Here is an 18,336-nt window from a genome sequence, read left to right on the forward strand (position 1 = left end):
CCTCTCTCTCTCTCTCTCTCTCCCCCATATCCCCTCTCTCTCTCCCCCATATCCCTCTCTCTCTCTCTCCCCCATATCCCCTCTCTCTCTCCCCCCATATCCTCTCTCTCTCTCTCCCCCATATCCCTCTCTCTCTCTCCCCCATATCCCCTCTCTCTCTCTCTCTCTCTCTCCCCATATCCCCTCTCTCTCTCTCTCTCTCTCTCTCTCTCTCTCTCCCCCATATCCCCTCTCTCTCTCTCTCTCTCTCTCTCCCCATATCCCCTCTCTCTCTCTCTCTCTCTCTCTCTCCCCCATATCCCTCTCTCTCTCTCTCTCTCTCTCTCTCCCCCATATCCCTCTCTCTCTCTCCCCCATATCCCTCTCTCTCTCCCCATATCCCTCTCTCTCTCTCTCTCTCTCTCTCCCCCCATATCCCTCTCTCTCTCTCCCCATATCCCCTCTCTCTCTCTCTCTCCCCCATATCCCCTCTCTCTCTCTCTCCCCATATCCCCTCTCTCTCTCTCTCTCTCTCCCCCATATCCCCTCTCTCTCTCTCCCCCATATCCCCTCTCTCTCTCTCTCTCCCCCATATCCCCTCTCTCTCTCTCTCTCTCTCTCTCTCCCCCATATCCCCTCTCTCTCTCTCTCTCTCTCTCCCCCATATCCCTCTCTCTCCCTCCTCCTTCTCTTACCAGAGGTGTCTTCAGATGGATCCAGACAGGAGGTCACAGTGTTCTGACCTGCTGCAGCACCAACTCTTCACTAACGATGGCTTCCACCTCAGGTAACATACACCTGGTCACACACACATGGTAACACACACACCTGGTAACACACACACACACACACACTGGTAACACACACACACATCTGGTAACACACACACCTGGTAACACACACACCTGGTAACACACACCTGGCAACACACACACCCGGTAACACACACCTGGCAAATCACACACCTGGTAACACACACCTGGTAACACACACACACACCTGGTAACACACACACACCTGGTAACACACACACACCCCGGTAACACACACACACCCGGTAACACACACACACCCGGTAACACACACACACACTGGTAACACACACCTGGTAACATATACACCTGGTAACACACACACACATCTGGTAACACACACACACACACACCTGGTAACACAGACAAACACACACACACCTGGTAACACACACACACACCTGGTAACACACACACACCTGGAAACACACAAATACACATCTGGTATCACACCCACCTGGTAACACACACACACACCCCACCTGGTAACACACACACCTGGTCACACACACACACACACACCTGGTAACACACACACACACCTGGTAACACACACAGCTGGTAACACACACACACACACACCTGGTAACACACACCTGGTCACACACACACGGTCACACACACACACCGGTACCACACACACCTGGTCTCACACACACACGGTCACAAACACAAACCTGGTAACACACATACCTGGTCACACACACACCTGGTAACACACACACACACCTGGTAACACACAAACCTGGTCACACACACATGGTAACACAGACACCTGGTCACACACACAAACACACACCTGGTAACACACACACACTTGGTAACACACACACACACATCTGGTAACACACACCTGGCAACACACACACCCGGTAACACACACCTGGCAAATCACACACCTGGTAACACACACACCTGGTAACACACACACTCACCTGGTAACACACACACACACACACCTGGTAACACACACACCTGGTAACACACACACACCCGGTAACACACACACACACACCGTAACACACACCTGGCAAATCACACACCTGGTAACACACACACCTGGTAACACACACACACCCGGTAACACACACACACACACCTGGTAACACACACCTGGTAACACACACACATCTGGTAACACACACACACCTGGTAACACAGACAAACACACACACACACCTGGTAACACACACACACGCACCTGGTAACACACAAATACACATCTGGTATCACACACACCTGGTAACACACACACACACACCTGGTAACACACACACCTGGTCACACACACATGGTAACACACACACCTGGTAACACACACACACACCTGGTAACACACACACCTGGTCACACACACGGTCACACACACACACCGGTACCACACACCTGGTCTCACACACACACACGGTCACACACACAAACCTGGTAACACACATACCTGGTCACACACACACCTGGTAACACACACACATCTGGTAACACACATACCTGGTAACACACACCCACCTGGTAACACACACACACCCACCTGCTAACACACACCCACCTGGTAACACACACCCACCTGGTAACACACACACACCCACCTGCTAACACACACCCACCTGGTAACACACAGCCACCTGGTAACACACACCCACCTGGTAACACACACACACCTGGTAACACACACACACCTGGTGACACACACCCACCTGCTAACACACACCCACCTGGTTACACACACCCACCTGGTAACACCCACCCACCTGGTAACACACACACCTGGTCACTCACACACACACACACACACACACACACACACACACACACACACCTGGTAACACACACACACACCTGGTCACACATACTCCTGGTAACACACACACACACACCTGGTCACACATATACACACATGGTCACACACACACACACACCCACCCACCTGATAACACACAATGGTCGCACACAAACCCTGTGTTGAACTGAACAAAACTTTTTCAGGTTTGTCCAGGAGTTGAATGCTAAAATCCAGAAGGATCAGAAAGAGAACTCTCCCCTTCCCAAGATGAACAAGACTATCAAGAAAGACAAGGAGGAAGTAGAGGAGAGGACTGGGAAGTACAAGGTCAGACACACACACACATGGAGGTAACACACACAGGTGGGCGCATGCACTCACACACACACACACACACACACACACACACACACACACACACACACACACACACACACTCACTCACTCACTCACTCACTCACACACATCCACACATCCACACACTCACACACACATCCACGCACACACACACACACACACACACACACAAACCCACACACACACTCACACACACACACACGAACACCAGTGTTAATTTAGTCAACAATAACTATGATGAAAAATACTCTGCAACTTCGTATGTTTCCTGACTCAAACTATAACAATAATAAAACCAGACGCCCTGAAATGCAAACTATTACTAATTACTTTTCATTTTAGTTTGACGAAAATATGACAATTCCAGAATCCCAACCCAGAATCCCAACCCAGAATTCCAACCCAGAATTCCAACCCAGAATTCCAACCCAGAATCCCAACCCAGAATTCCAACCCAGAATTCCAACTCAGAATTCCAACCCAGAATTCCAACTCAGAATTCAACCCAGAAATCCAACCGAGACTAATGGACATTTCATTAGACATGAAGCTCCTTCTCGTGCAAATGCCAGTTGTTTGGTTGTATTAGGAGATATTAGGAGTACAGTGATACTTATAATAATAAATCGTTATTCAAATAAATTCACAGTAATTACTATGTAAGAATACTGTTTGTCAACTACGGCTCAGCATTCCAACGACACAGTACCCGCCAAGCTCATCACTGAGCTGTTGTTGCGTCTATATTTTAAAATTTTTGTTCAGTATACAGTACCAGTCAAAATTTTGGACACACCTACTCATTCCAGGGTTTTTCTTTATTTTTTACTATTTTCTACATTGTAGAATAATAGTGAAGACATCAAAACTATGAAATAACACATGTGGAATCATGTAGTAACCAAAAAAGTATTAAACAAATCAAAAAAATATTATATATTTTAGATTCTTCCAAGTAGCCACCCTTTGCCTTGATGACAGCTTTGCACGATCCTGGCATTCTCTCAACCAGCTTCCATGAGGTAGTCACCTGGAATGCATTTCAAATAACAGGTGTGTTAAAACCTTTTTGGGATAGGGGGCAGCATTTTCACTTTTGGATGAATAGCGTGCCCAGAGTGAACTGCCTCCTACTCAGTCCCAGATGCTAATATATGCATATTATTATTAGTATTAGTTAGAAAACACTCTGGAGTTTCTAAAACTGTTTGAATGATGTCTGTAACAGAACTCATATGGCAAGCGAAAACCTGAGAAAAATCCAACCAGGAAGTGGGACATCTGAGGTTTGTAGTTTTTTCAAAGCTTGGCTTACCGAATACTCATTGAGATATGGATATAGTTGCACTTCCTACGGCTTCCATGAGATGTCAACTGTCTTTAGAAACTTGAATGAGGCTTCTACTATAAAGGAGGGGCTCATGAGACCTGTTTGAGTCAGTGGTCTGGCAGATAGCCTTGGTCTCATGACGCGCATTCCCGACAGAGTTACCTCTCGTTCCAGTGCTTTTCTTCAGACAAAGGAATTCTCCGGTTGGAACATTATTGATATTTTATGTTAAAAACATCCTATAGATTGATTCCATACATCGTTTGACATGTTTCTAAAGGACTGTAATGGGACTGTTCGAATTTTTGTCTGGACGAAGTGCCTGCGCCTCATGAAGATGGATTACTGGGCTGAACACGCTAACAACAAGTTGCTATTTGGACATAGATGATGGACTTTATGGAACTTTATGGAACAAATCAGTCATTTATTGTCCAACTGGAATTCCTGGGAGTGCCTTCTGATGAAGATCATCAAAGGTAAGTGAATATTTATGGTGTAATTTCTAACTTCTGTTGACTCCAAAATGGTGGATATTCCTCCGCTGTTTTGGTTTCTGAGCGCCGTTCTCAGATTATGCTTTTTCCAAAATAAAAAAAGAATCTGACACAGCGGTTGCATTAAGGAGAAGTCTATCTTTAATTCTGTGAATAACAGTTGCATCTTTTATCAATGTTTATTATGAGTATTTCTGCAAAATCACTGGATGTTTTGGAATCAAAATATTACCACACATAACGTGCCAACTGAGATTTTGGATATAAATATGCACATTATCGAACAAAACATGCATATATTGTGTAACATAATGTCCTATGAGTGTCATCTGATGAAGATCATCAAAGGTTAGTGATTCATTTTATCTATATTCTGCTTTTTGTGACTCCTATCTTTGGCTGGAAACATGTCTGTGTGTTTTTTGACTTGGCTATGACCTAACATAATCATATGTTGTGCTTTCGCTGTAAAGCATTTTTGAAATCGGACACGATGGGTAGATTAACAAGATGTTTATCTTTCATTTGCTGTATTGGACTTGTTAATGTGTGAAAGTGACATTTCAAAAAATATTTTAGAATTTCGCGCACTGCCTTTTCAGCGGATTGTTGTCGAGGGAACCCCTATCCTAGAAAGGTTAAAGGTTCATTTGTGGAGCTTCTTTCCTTCTTAATGTGTTTGAGCCAATCAGTTGTGTTGTGACAAGGTAAGGGTGGTATACAGAAGATAGCCCTATTTGGTAAAAGACCAAGTCCATATTATGGCAAGAACAGCTCAAATAAACAAAGAGAAACAACAGTCCATCATTACTTTAAGACATGAAGGTCAGACAATACGGAACATTTCAAGAACTTTGAAAGTTTCTTCAAGTGCAGTCGCAAAAACCATGAAGCGCTGTGATGAAACTGGCTCTCATGAGGACCGCCACAGGAAAGGAAGACCCAGAGTCACCTCTGCTGCAGAGGATAAGTTCATTAGAGTTACCAGCCTCAGAAATTGCAGCCCAAATAAATGCATCACAGAGTTCAAGTAACAGACACATCTCAACATCAACTGTTCAGAGGAGACTGCGTGAATCAGGCCTTGATGGTCATATTGCTGCAAAGAAACCACCACTAAAGGACACCAATAAGATGAAGAGACTTGCTTGGGCCAAGAAACACGAGCAATGGTCATTAGACCAGTGGAAATCTGTCCTTTGATCTGATGAGATTTTTGGTCCCAACCGCCGAGTCTTTGTGAGACGCAGAGTAGGTAAACGGTGGATCTCTGCATGTGTGGTTCCTACCGTGAAGCATGGAGGAGGAGGTGTGGCGGTGCTTTGCTGGTGACACTGTCACTGATTTATTTAGAATTCAAGGAACACTTAACCAGCATGGCTACCACAGCATTCTGCAGCGATACGCCATCCCATCTGGTTTGCAGTTAGTGGGACTATCATTTGTTTTTCAATAGGACAATGACCCAACACACCTCCAGCCTGTGTAAGGGCTATTTGACCAAGAAGGAGAGTGATGGAGTGCTGCATCAGATGATCTGGCATCCACAATCACCCAACCTCAATCCAATTGAGTTGGTTTGGGATGAGTCGGACTGCAGAGTGAAGGAAAAGCTCAGCATATGTGGGAACTCCTTCAAGATGGTTGGAAAATCATTCCAGGTGAAGCTGGTTGAGAGAATATCAAGAGTGTGCAAAGCTGTCATCAAGGCAAAGGGTGGTCAAAATAAAGAAAAACACTTGAATGAGTAGGTGTGTCCAAACTATTGACTGGTACTGTGTGTGTGTGTGTGTGTGTATATATATACAGTGCCTTGCGAAAGTATTCGGCCCCCTTGAACTTTGCGACCTTTTGCCACATTTCAAGCTTCAAACATAAAGATATAAAACTGTATTTTTTGTGAAGAATCAACAACAAGTGGGACACAATCATGAAGTGGAACAACATTTATTGGATATTTCAAACTTTTTAACAAATCAAAAACGGAAAAATTGGGCGTGCAAAATTATTCAGCCCCTTTACTTTCAGTGCAGCAAACTCTCTCCAGAAGTTCAGTGAGGATCTCTGAATGATCCAATGTTGACCTAAATGACTAATGATGATAAATACAATCCACCTGTGTGTAATCAAGTCTCCGTATAAATGCACCTGCACTGTGATAGTCTCAGAGGTCCGTTAAAAGCGCAGAGAGCATCATGAAGAACAAGGAACACACCAGTAGTTGTTTGGGCTAAATTATAGGTGGGCTATGTACAGGTGCAGTAATCTGTGAGCTGCTCTGACAGTTGGTGCTTAAAGCTAGTGAGGAAGATAAGTGTTTCCAGTTTCAGAGATTTTTGTAGTTCGTTCCAGTCATTGGCAGCAGAGAACTGGAAGGAGAGGCGGTCAAAGAAAGAATTGGTTTTGGGGGTGACTAGAGAGATATACCTGCTGGAGCGTGTGCTACAGGTGGGAGATGCTTTGGTGACCAGCGACCTGAGATAAGGGGGACTTTACCTAGCAGGGTCTTGTAGATGACATGGAGCCAGTGGGTTTGGCGACGAGTATGAAGCGAGGGCCAGCCAACGAGAGCGTACAGGTCGCAATGGTGGGTAGTATATGGGGCTTTGGTGACAAAACGGATTGCACTGTGATAGACTGCATCCAATTTGTTGAGTAGGGTATTGGAGGCTATTTTGTAAATGAAATTGCCAAAGTCGAGGATTGGTAGGATGGTCAGTTTTACAAGGGTATGTTTGGCAGCATGAGTGAAGGATGCTTTGTTGCGAAATAGGAAGCCAATTCTAGATTTAACTTTGGATTGGAGATGTTTGATATGGGTCTGGAAGGAGAGTTTACAGTCTAAACAGACACCTAAGTATTTGTAGTTGTCCACGTATTCTAAGTCAGAGCCGTCCAGAGTAGTGATGTTGGACAGGCGGGTAGGTGCAGGTAGCGATCGGTTGAAGAGCATGCATTTAGTTTTACTTGTATTTAAGAGCAATTGGAGGCCACGGAAGGAGAGTTGAATGGCATTGAAGCTTGCCTGGAGGGTTGTTAACACAGTGTCCAAAGAAGGGCCGGAAGTATACAGAATGGTGTCGTCTGCGTAGAGGTGGATCAGAGACTCACCAGCAGCAAGAGCGACCTCATTGATGTATACAGAGAAGAGAGTCGGTCCAAGAATTGAACCCTGTGGCACCCCAATAGAGACTGCCAGAGGTCCGGACAGCAGACCCTCCGATTTGACACACTGAACTCTATCAGAGAAGTAGTTGGTGAACCAGGCGAGGCAATCATTTGAGAAACCAAGGCTCTCGAGTCTGCCGATGAGGATGTGGTGATTGACAGAGTCGAAAGCCTTGGCCAGATCAATGAATACGGCTGCACAGTACTGTTTCTTATCGATGGCGGTTAAGATATCGTTTAGGACCTTGAGCGTGGCTGAGGTGCACCCATGACCAGCTCTGAAACCAGATTGCATAGCAGAGAAGGTATGGTGAGATTCAAATGGTCGGTAATCTGTTTGTTGACTTGGCTTTCGAAGACCTTAGAAAGGCACGGTAGGATAGATATAGGTCTGTAGCAGTTTGGGTCAAGAGTGTCCCCCTTTGAAGAGGGGGATGACCGCAGCTGCTTTCCAATCTTTGGGAATCTCAGACGACACGAAAGAGAGGTTGAACAGGCTAGTAATAGGGGTGGCAACAATTTCGGCAGATAATTTTAGAAAGAAAGGGTCCAGATTGTCTAGCCCGGCTGATTTTTAGGGGTCCAGATTTTGTAGCTCTTTCAGAACATCAGCTGAATGGATTTGGGAGAAGGAGAAATGGGGAAGGCTTGGGCGAGTTGCTGTTGGGGGTGCAGTGCTGTTGACCGGGGTAGGAGTAGCCAGGTGGAAAGCATGGCCAGCCGTAGAAAAATGCTTATTGAATTTCTCAATTATGGTGGATTTATCAGAGGTGACAGTGTTTCCTATCTTCAGTGCAGTGGGCAGCTGGGAGGAGGTGTTCTTATTCTCCATGGACTTTACAGTGTCCCAGAACTTTTTGAGTTAGTGTTGCAGGAAGCAAATTTCTGCTTGAAAAAGCTAGCCTTGGCTTTTCTAACTGCCTGTGTATAATGGTTTCTAGCTTCCCTGAACAGCTGCATATCACGGGGCTGTTCGATGCTAATGCAGAACGCCATAGGATGTTTATGTGTTGGTTAAGGGCAGTCAGGTCTGGGGAGAACCAAGGGCTATATCTGTTCCTGGTTCTAAATTTCTTGAATGGGGCATGTTTATTTAAGATGGTTAGGAAGGCATTTAAAAAAATATCCAGGCATCCTCTACTGACGGGATGAGATCAATATCCTTCCAGGATACCCCGGCCAGGTCGATTAGAAAGGCCTGCTCGCAGAAGTGTTTCAGTGAGCGTTTTACAGTGATGAGTGGAGGTCGTTTGACCGCTGGAGGTCGTTTGACTAGCTAGCTGTGAGATCCGGGTATGAATGTCCAGAGAGCAGTCGAAATCCAGGGACATGGAGAGAAAAATTGATCCGGTATGTTCCGTTCCGAGCCGCGCTGCGCCATATAGAACTGGCGATAGATTTTCGAGCTAAAGGATAGCTGATGACCACAAACCGTGGTTAGCAGAATACTAACGATTTGCCAGTAAAGAAGCTAACTAGCTTCTGAACTAGCTTCTGATTAGCTTCTGGATTTGCTTCTGGCTAGTTTCAGGCTAGCTTCTTGGAGTTTCTGGCTAGCTTCTTGGAGGATTACAGATTTGAGGTAAATAATACTTTTTTATAAATATAAATTGGTGAGGCGGGTTGCAGGAGAGTGTTTTGAAGATGAGTTGATGGAAAATAAAAATAAAATGTATGTGAAAAAAGTTGTAAATATATGTGTATATATATATATATACAGGACACGACAAGACGAGGACAAAAGATGTCTGAACTGCTATGCCACCTTGGAGTATGTGAAGAGGTTTAAAGCCGGATTTGGATACAAAAATATTTCCCAAGCTTTAAACATCCCAAGGAGCACTGTGCAAGCGATAATATTGAAATGGTAGGAGTATCAGACCACTGCAAATCTACCAAGACCTGGCCGTCCCTCTAAACTTTCAGGTCATACAAGGAGAAGACTGATCAGAGATGCAGCCAAGAGGCCCATGATCACTCTGGATGAACTGCAGAGATCTACAGCTGAGGTGGGAGACTCTGTCCATAGGACAACAATCAGTCGTATATTGCACAAATCTGGCCTTTATGGAAGAGTGGCAAGAAGAAAGCCATTTCTTAAAGATATCCATAAAAAGTGTCGTTTAAAGTTTGCCACAAGCCACCTGGGAGACACACCAAACATGTGGAAGAAGGTGCTCTGGTCAGATGAAACCAAAATTGAACTTTTTGGCAACAATGCAAAACGTTATGTTTGGCGTAAAAGCAACACAGCTCATCACCCTGAACACACCATCCCCACTGTCAAACATGGTGGTGGCAGCATCATGGTTTGGGCCTGCTTTTCTTCAGCAGGGACAGGGAAGATGGTTAAAATTGATGGGAAGATGGATGGAGCCAAATACAGGACCATTCTGGAAGAAAACCTGATGGAGTCTGCAAAAGACCTGAGACTGGGACAGAGATTTGTCTTCCAACAAGACAACGATCCAAAACATAAAGCAAAATCTACAATGGAATGGTTCAAAAATAAACATATCCAGGTGTTAGAATGGCCAAGTCAAAGTCCAGACCTGAATCCAATCGAGAATCTGTGGAAAGAACTGAAAACTGCTGTTCACAAATGCTCTCCATCCAACCTCACTGAGCTTGAGCTGTTTTGCAAGGAGGAATGGGAAAAAATTTCAGTCTCTCGATGTGCAAAACTGATAGAGACATACCCCAAGTGACTTACAGCTGTAATCGCAGCAAAAGGTGGCGCTACAAAGTATTAACTTAAGGGGGCTGAATAATTTTGCACGCCCAATTTTTCAGTTTTTGATTTGTTAAAAAAGTTTGAAATATCCAATAAATGTCGTTTCACTTCATGATTGTGTCCCACTTGTTGTTGATTCTTCACAAAAAAATACAGTTTTATATCTTTATGTTTGAAGCCTGAAATGTGGCAAAAGGTCGCAAAGTTCAAGGGGGCCGAATACTTTCGCAAGGCACTGTATATGTATATACACTGAGTACAAAACTTTAAGAACACCTTCCTGATATTGAGTTGCACCCCCCCCCCTTGCCCTCAGAACAGCCTCAATTCATTGGGGGAATAGACTCCACTAGGTATTGAAAGCGTTCCACAGGGATGCTGGCCCATGTTGGCACCAAAGCTTCCCACAGTTGTGCCAAGTTGGCTGGACATCCTTTGGATGGTGGACCATTCTTGATACACACAGGAAACTGTTCATTGTGAAAAACCCAGCAGCTTTGCAGTTCTTGACACACTCAAATCGGTGCGCCTGGCACCTACTACCATGCCCTGTTCAAAGGGACTTAAATCTTTTGTCACCCTCTGAATGGCCAACGTACACAATCCATGTCTCAATCATCTACCCTGACTGAAGTAGATTTAACAGGTGACATCAATAAGGGATCGCAGCTTTCACCTGGACTCACCTGGTCAGTCTGTTATGGAAAGAGCAGGTGTTCTTAATGTTTTGTACTCTCCGGACTCTGCTCGTTCGTATTACTGCACTGTTGGAGCTAGAACAGAAACACAAGCATTTAGCTAGGTATTACTGCACTGTTGGAGCCAGAACAGAAACACAAGCATTTAGCTAGGTATTACTGCACTGTTGGAGCCAGAACAGAAACACAAGCATTTAGCTAGGTATTACTGCACTGTTGGAGCTAGAACAGAAATACAAGCATTTAGCTAGGTATTACTGCACTGTTGGAGCTAGAACAGAAACACAAGCATTTAGCTAGGTATTACTGCACTGTTGGAGCTAGAACAGAAATACAAGCATTTAGCTAGGTATTACTGCACTGTTGGAGCTAGAACAGAAACACAAGCATTTAGCTAGGTATTACTGCACTGTTGGAGCTAGAACAGAAACACAAGCATTTACCTAGGTATTACTGCACTGTTGGACCCAGAACAGAAACACAAGCATTTAGCAAGGTATTACTGTTGGAGCTAGAACAGAAACACAAGCATTTAGCAAGGTATTACTGCACTGTTGGAGCAAGAAACACAAGCTTTTAGCTAGGTATTACTGTTGGAGCCAGAAACACAGGCATTTAGCTCGGTATTACTGTTGGAGCTAGAAACACAAGCATTTAGCTAGGTATCACTGTTCGAGCCAGAAACACAGGCATTTAGCTCGGTATTACTGTTGGAGCTAGAAACACAAGCATTTAGCTAGGTATTACTGCTCTGTTGGAGCTGGAAACACAAGCATTTAACTAGGTATTACTGTTGGAGCTAGAAACACAAGCATTTAGCTAGGTATCACTGCTGGAGCTATAAACACAAGCATTTTGCTAGGTATCACTGTTGGAGCCAGAAACACAAGCATTTAGCTAGGTATTACTGTTGGAGCTAGGAACATGCATTTAGCTAGGCATTACTGTTGGAGCTAGAAACACAAGCATTTTGCTAGGTATTACTGTTGGAGCTAGGAACAAGCATTTAGCTAGGTATTACTGTACTGTTGGAGCTAGGAACACAAGCATTTTGCTAGGTATTACTATTGGTGCTAGAAACACAAGCATTTAGCTAGGTATCACTGTTGGAGCTATAAACACAAGCATTTTGCTAGGTATTACTGTTGGAGCTAGGAACAAGCATTTAGATAGGTATTACTGTTGGAGCTATAAACACAAGCATTTAGCTAGGTATTACTGTTGGAGCTAGAAACACAAGCATTTAGCTAGGTATTACTGTTGGAGCTAGAAACACAAGCTTTTATCTAGGTATCACTGTTGGAGCTAGAAACACAAGCATTTAGCTGGGTATTACTGTACTGTTGGAGCTAGAAACACAATCATTTAGCTAGATATTACTCTTGGAGCAAGAAACACAAGCATTTAGCTAGGGATTACTGTTGGAGCTAGGAACATAAGCATTTAGCTAGGTGTTACTGTACTGTTGGAGATAGCAACACAAACATTTTGCTAGGTATTACTCTTGGTGCTAGAAACACAAGCATTTAGCTAGGTATTACTGTTGGAGCTAGGAACACAAGCATTTAGCTAGATATTACTGTTGGAGCTAGAAGCACAAGCATTTAGCTAGATATTACTGTTGGAGCTAGAAACACAAGCATTTAGCTGTACCTGTGATAACATATGTGTAAGCGACCAATGAATGTGATTTGATTTTGGTTTAGATTTATACTTCTGCCATTTTAATAAAGCTACATTTCAGTCAGTGTTATTTATGTTTAGAACACCAGAGCTGTCAATTGTATTGACTTGTTGCCGAGGCTTTATAGCCCAAATGGTTAATAATGGCTGCCGTTGGTTACCATTGGTTACCATTGGCTACCGTTGGTTACCATTGGTTACTATTGGTTGCCGTTGGTTTCCCTTGGTTACCATTGGCTACCTCTCCTCTCATTTCATTTAATTTAATCTCATCTCCTCTCCTCTAACCCTTTCCTCTCCTCTCCTTTAACCCTCTCCTCTCCTCTAACCCTGCCCCCTCCCCTCCTCTCCTCTAACTCTGCCCTATCCTCTCCTCTAACCCTGCCCCCTCCCCTGCCCCCTCCCCCTCCTCTCCTCTCAATCTGCCCTCTCCTCTCCTCTAACCCTGCCCCCTCCCCTCCCCTCTCTCCTCCCCTCCTCTAACTCTGCCCTCTCCTCTCCTCTAACCCTGCCCCCTCCCCTCCTCTCCTCTCACTCTGCCCTCTCCTCTCCTCTAACCCTGCCCCCTCCCCTCCTCTCACTCTGCCTTCTCCTCTCCTCTAACCCTGCCCCCTCCCCTCCTCTCCTCTAACCCTGTCCCCTCCCCTGCCCCCTCTCCTCCCCTCCTCTCCTCCACTCCAGGACTCCAGCAGTACAACAGTCAAAGTGAACGTCACCAAACCAGACGTCACCAAACTCTCCAAAGCTCCAACCACCACAGAGTCTAAACCCCGAGACCCGGACAAGACAATAGAGTCAACCACTACTATGACCACTACTGCAGCTGGTAAACCTGAGAAGGCTGACTGGACCACAGAGAGCCACGCGGTCGCGGTTCACCACGGTCGAACCATCACCACGTACGATCAGTTTCAGCATTATTAGCGGTTATTTAAAAAAAATAGTTATTTAAAAATAATGATCATCTTAATTACTTTTCTGTTACATTAAAAAAAGACAGAAATCTTGAATGAATTGTAGACCTTTTTTTTTTTGTCCCAAATGGTACCCTATTGGTCGAAAGAGTCCTGTAAGCCTGGTCTAAGGTAGTGTACTATATAGGGAATAGGGTGCCAGCCCTGGTCTAAAGTAGTGCACTATATAGGGAATAGGGCTCTGGTCTAAAGTAGTGCACTATATAGGGAATAGGGCCCTGGTCTATAGTAGTGCGCTATATAGGGAATAGGGCCCTGGTCTAAAGTAGTGCACTATATAGGGAATAGGGCTCTGGTCTAAAGTAGTGCACTATATAGGGAATAGGGCCCTGGTCTATAGTAGTGCGCTATATAGGGAATAGGGTGCCATTTTGGATACAACCTTAAATCTGTTTTGTTTAGGAGTCTGAGCAACACTATCGCCATCAAACCCAGAGTGGAAGAACCAGAGAGGACCGTAGAGGACCACGATCCAACCGTAGGACCAACCCAGGACCAACCTCTACCTCTCATCCCTCCCCTCTCACTCACCTTCACACAGACACCTACACACAACCTACTGGCTGTCGTCGCCCATGGCAACGGCAACCTGGGCGGAGTTGGGGTGGGGCCTCAACCCGGAACACTCGGTCTGAGGTGCAGAACTACAGCTCCCATAATGCATCACACTGAGAATGTTGGACCAGGGTTGAAGAACATAACACTTGTTTTCGTTGTTGTTATTGTTTGTTTGTCCTAGAGAGGACAAACAAACAATAACAACAACGAAAACAAGGCTTAGGCCTAGATTCAATCAGATAGCAGACACACATAGTGGTTGTTTTGGCAGTGTCGGAGGTGGAGCCGTCAAATCGGTGGGGCAGCTGCTCCTGTGATCATTGTCACGAAGCCACACCCACTCGCGTTAATGAGGCCTCCCGAGTGGCGCAGTGGTTTAAGGCACTGCATCGCTAGCTGGCACCACTAGAGATTCAGCCAGCCGCGACTGAGAGACCCTTGGTGCGGCGCACACTTGGGACAGCGTCGTCCGGGTTAGGGGAGGGTTTGGCCCGGCAGGGATTTCCTTGTCCCATCGCACACTAGCGGTAAACTCCTTACACGGTCGCCAGCTGCACGGTGTTTCCTCCGACTGGCTTCCGGGTTAAGCGGGCATTGTGTCAAGAAGCAGTGCGGCTTGGTTGGGTTGTGTTTCGGAGACCTTCGACCTTTGTCTCTCCCAAGTCGGTACGGCAGTTGCAGCGATGAGACAAGACTGTAACTACCAATTGGGGTAAAAAAATAAATACAGAGAGAAAGTGTACACTATATAGAAATAATGACACTCAAATTGAACAGTCATGAAACTAAATAAAAATGATTTGTATGGTTGAGGTGTTACATCACAGTGTTCCGAGAAACAAGGCAGCGTGGGATGTCTGTTAATGTTAACTCCAGCCAATGGCAACGTCCGCTTTAGCCACTTGTGGATTTGATTTGCTCACAATGCAGTTCCACCGCCAACACAACCGCTATGTGGATCTTGGCTAAAGAGGATCTTGGCTAAAGTGGATCTTGGCTAAAGTGGATCTTGGCTAAAGAGGATCTGATTGTATCGAGCCCTAGAGAGTTGGTGACTGTGTGTTTATGTGTTTGTCTGTCTGTCGTCTCTAGGTCAATAGACAAGTCTAAAAGACATGTAAACATTTTCAACAGAATCTCACAGCAATCTCTCTCCAGTCATTTCACTGGCAATCTGATGGCTCAGGTAAGTGTGTGTGTGTGTGTGTGTGTGTGTGTGTGTGTGTGTGTGTGTGTGTGTGTGTGTGTGTGTGTGTGTGTGTGTGTGTGTGTGTGTGTGTGTGTGTGTGTGTGTGTGTGTGTGTGTGTGTGTGTGTGTGTGTGTGTGTGTGTGTGTGTGTGTGTAACTGCTCAAGTGAAATGTTCTTCCACAAGATCATCTAACCACTCCTCTGTCGGGCTATATCATTCTATTCTATTCTTGTCTCTCCTCTCATCTCCTCTCCTGTCTCCTCTCCTCTCTCCTGTCTCCTCTCCTGTCTCCTCTCCTCTCTCCTGTCACTACTCCTCTCCTCTTTTTCCTCCTCTCTCCTGTCTCCTGTCTCTCCTCTCCTCTGTCTCTCCTCCTCTCTTTCTCATCTTCTCCTCTCCTCTCCCCTGTCTTCTTGTCTCTCCTCACTCCTCTTCTCTAGCTCATCTCTCTCCTCTATCTCTTCTCTCTTCTTCTCTCTCTACTCTCTTTTCTCTGTCCTCTGCAGATGATATCAGAGAAGAGTGTGATCCACGAACGTTCCTTCCTGTCCGACCGCGAGCGTGACCGAGGAGACCGCGAGCGTATGGCTACGGTTGGGAAGAGGAAGCCAGACATTCTCTTCCCTGAACTAAGAACCTCTCTGCTGCCTGAGATACGAGGGGCTGAAGGTACGCTCTGCACACACACACACACACACACACGCTTTGTGGATTACATTGACCAGGTCCCCTTGTGTCTTCCAGGTAAACAGACTAAACCCACCAGGACCAGAAGAAGGAGAGACACATCCCCTCTATAGCCACAATGGATACACACCACTACACACCACTACAACACACACCACTACAACACACTACAACACACACCACTACAACACACACCACTACAACACACACCACTACAACACACTACAACACACATCACTACAACACACTACAACACACACCACTAGAACACACTACAACACACTACAACACACACCACTAGAACACACTACAACACACTACAACACACACCACCACACACTACAATACACACCACTACACACTACAACACACACCACTACAATACACACCACTACAACACACACCACTACAACAATACACACCACCACAACACACCACTACAATACACACCACCACAACACACACCACTACTACAACACACTACAATACACACTACAACACACACTACACTACAATACACACTACAACACACTACACTACACACCACTACAATACATATCCCCTCTATAGCCACAATGGATACACACCACACCACTACAATACACACCACCATTACAATACACACCAACACACACACCACTACAATGCACACCACACCCCACCAACACACATCAACACACCACACACACACTACAATACACACTACACCACTACAACACACACACTACAATACACACACACACACTACAATACACACCACACCAACACACACCACTACAGCACACACCACTACAATACACACCACACCAACACACACCACTACAACACACACACTACAATACACACCACACCAACACACACCACTACAGTACACACCACACCAACACACAACACTACAGTACACACCACACCAACACACAACACTACAATACACACCACACCAACACACACACACTTTACAAAGGACCCACAGCATGACTGATACACACCGTCATTGTAAATAATCATTTGTTCTTAACTGACTTGCCTTGTTAAATAAAGGTTAACATTTTTTTTAAAGATTGAAAAAACACTCAAACAGACCACTGTGAAAGGTACCAGAGCCGTTAACCAGAGCCGTTAACCAGCGCTTTTAACCAGAGCCTTTAACCAGAGCCTTTAACCAGAGCCTTTAACCAGAGCTTTTAACCAAAGACGTTAACCAGAGCTTTTAACCAGAGATTTTAACCCCAGGAACGACTCCAGGAAAGACAGACATCATCACTTAGTCATCAATGATGCAATATAGTGACATCACTTAGTCATGATGATGCAATATAGTGACATCACTTTTGTTTATTCTCAACTTTGGTCACCACAGCGGCGTATTTTATGATTAATTTATTTAATTTTGATAGACATTTGATATGGCGATAGTTGATACATATACTAATGTTATAATGGTCATATAATTACAATAATTATCTGTCCAATAAATGTGTTTTGTAAATGAGACAATGAATCTGTTTCTGAATATGTCCAGCGTCCATACCATATAGAATTGGAATGAGTAGAGTGGGCGGTCATTGCGAGTGTAACCATAGAAGCAAAGCAGGAAGTAAAAACAGGAAGTGTACCAATCAATCTTTGTTGTGATTTGTTGAATGAACTCAACTGACATTACAAAAAAAATACAGTCCACAGCATGAGCCACATCAATTAGCATAATTTGAATAAACATTCTACATTACCATGGAAATGATTGCATCACAATACCAGGGAGCCTTCTGATTGGCTGAGAAAGAAGTCTGTGTCCAGGCAAAAGCCAATGATCAAGGATTCTGAAACCATTGAGCGAATTGTAACTGGATAAAGCTGGACTGCAATTGGCCAAAAGTAGGGGAGGTTA

General features: G+C 44.9%; 1 protein-coding gene across 7 annotated transcripts in view; it reads left to right on the plus strand.

Annotated features, from left to right (window-relative positions):
• LOC121847383 (cyclin-dependent kinase-like 2) overlaps nt 1–16,611 on the plus strand; it is a 29,543-nt gene extending 12,932 nt beyond the window's left edge. The window contains exons 6-12 of one of the 7 annotated variants that reach the window (XM_042328030.1): nt 678–766; nt 2,775–2,898; nt 13,720–13,937; nt 14,415–14,648; nt 15,663–15,756; nt 16,202–16,430; nt 16,506–16,611. In XM_042328030.1, coding sequence (XP_042183964.1) covers nt 678–766; nt 2,775–2,898; nt 13,720–13,937; nt 14,415–14,648; nt 15,663–15,756; nt 16,202–16,430; nt 16,506–16,561 — 1,044 coding nt within the window. In that variant the 3' untranslated portion in view covers nt 16,562–16,611. Of the gene's footprint in view, nt 1–677; nt 767–2,774; nt 2,922–13,719; nt 13,938–14,414; nt 14,649–15,662; nt 15,757–16,201; nt 16,431–16,505 lie in introns of those variants that run through there. The other 6 variants (XM_042328032.1, XM_042328031.1, XM_042328034.1 and 3 more) reach the window with 6 other exon arrangements.
• Nucleotides 16,612–18,336: the final 1,725 nt, after the last annotated feature.

Source organism: Oncorhynchus tshawytscha, linkage group LG10, assembly GCF_018296145.1.
Source record: "Oncorhynchus tshawytscha isolate Ot180627B linkage group LG10, Otsh_v2.0, whole genome shotgun sequence".
Taxonomy (NCBI): domain Eukaryota; kingdom Metazoa; phylum Chordata; class Actinopteri; order Salmoniformes; family Salmonidae; genus Oncorhynchus; species Oncorhynchus tshawytscha.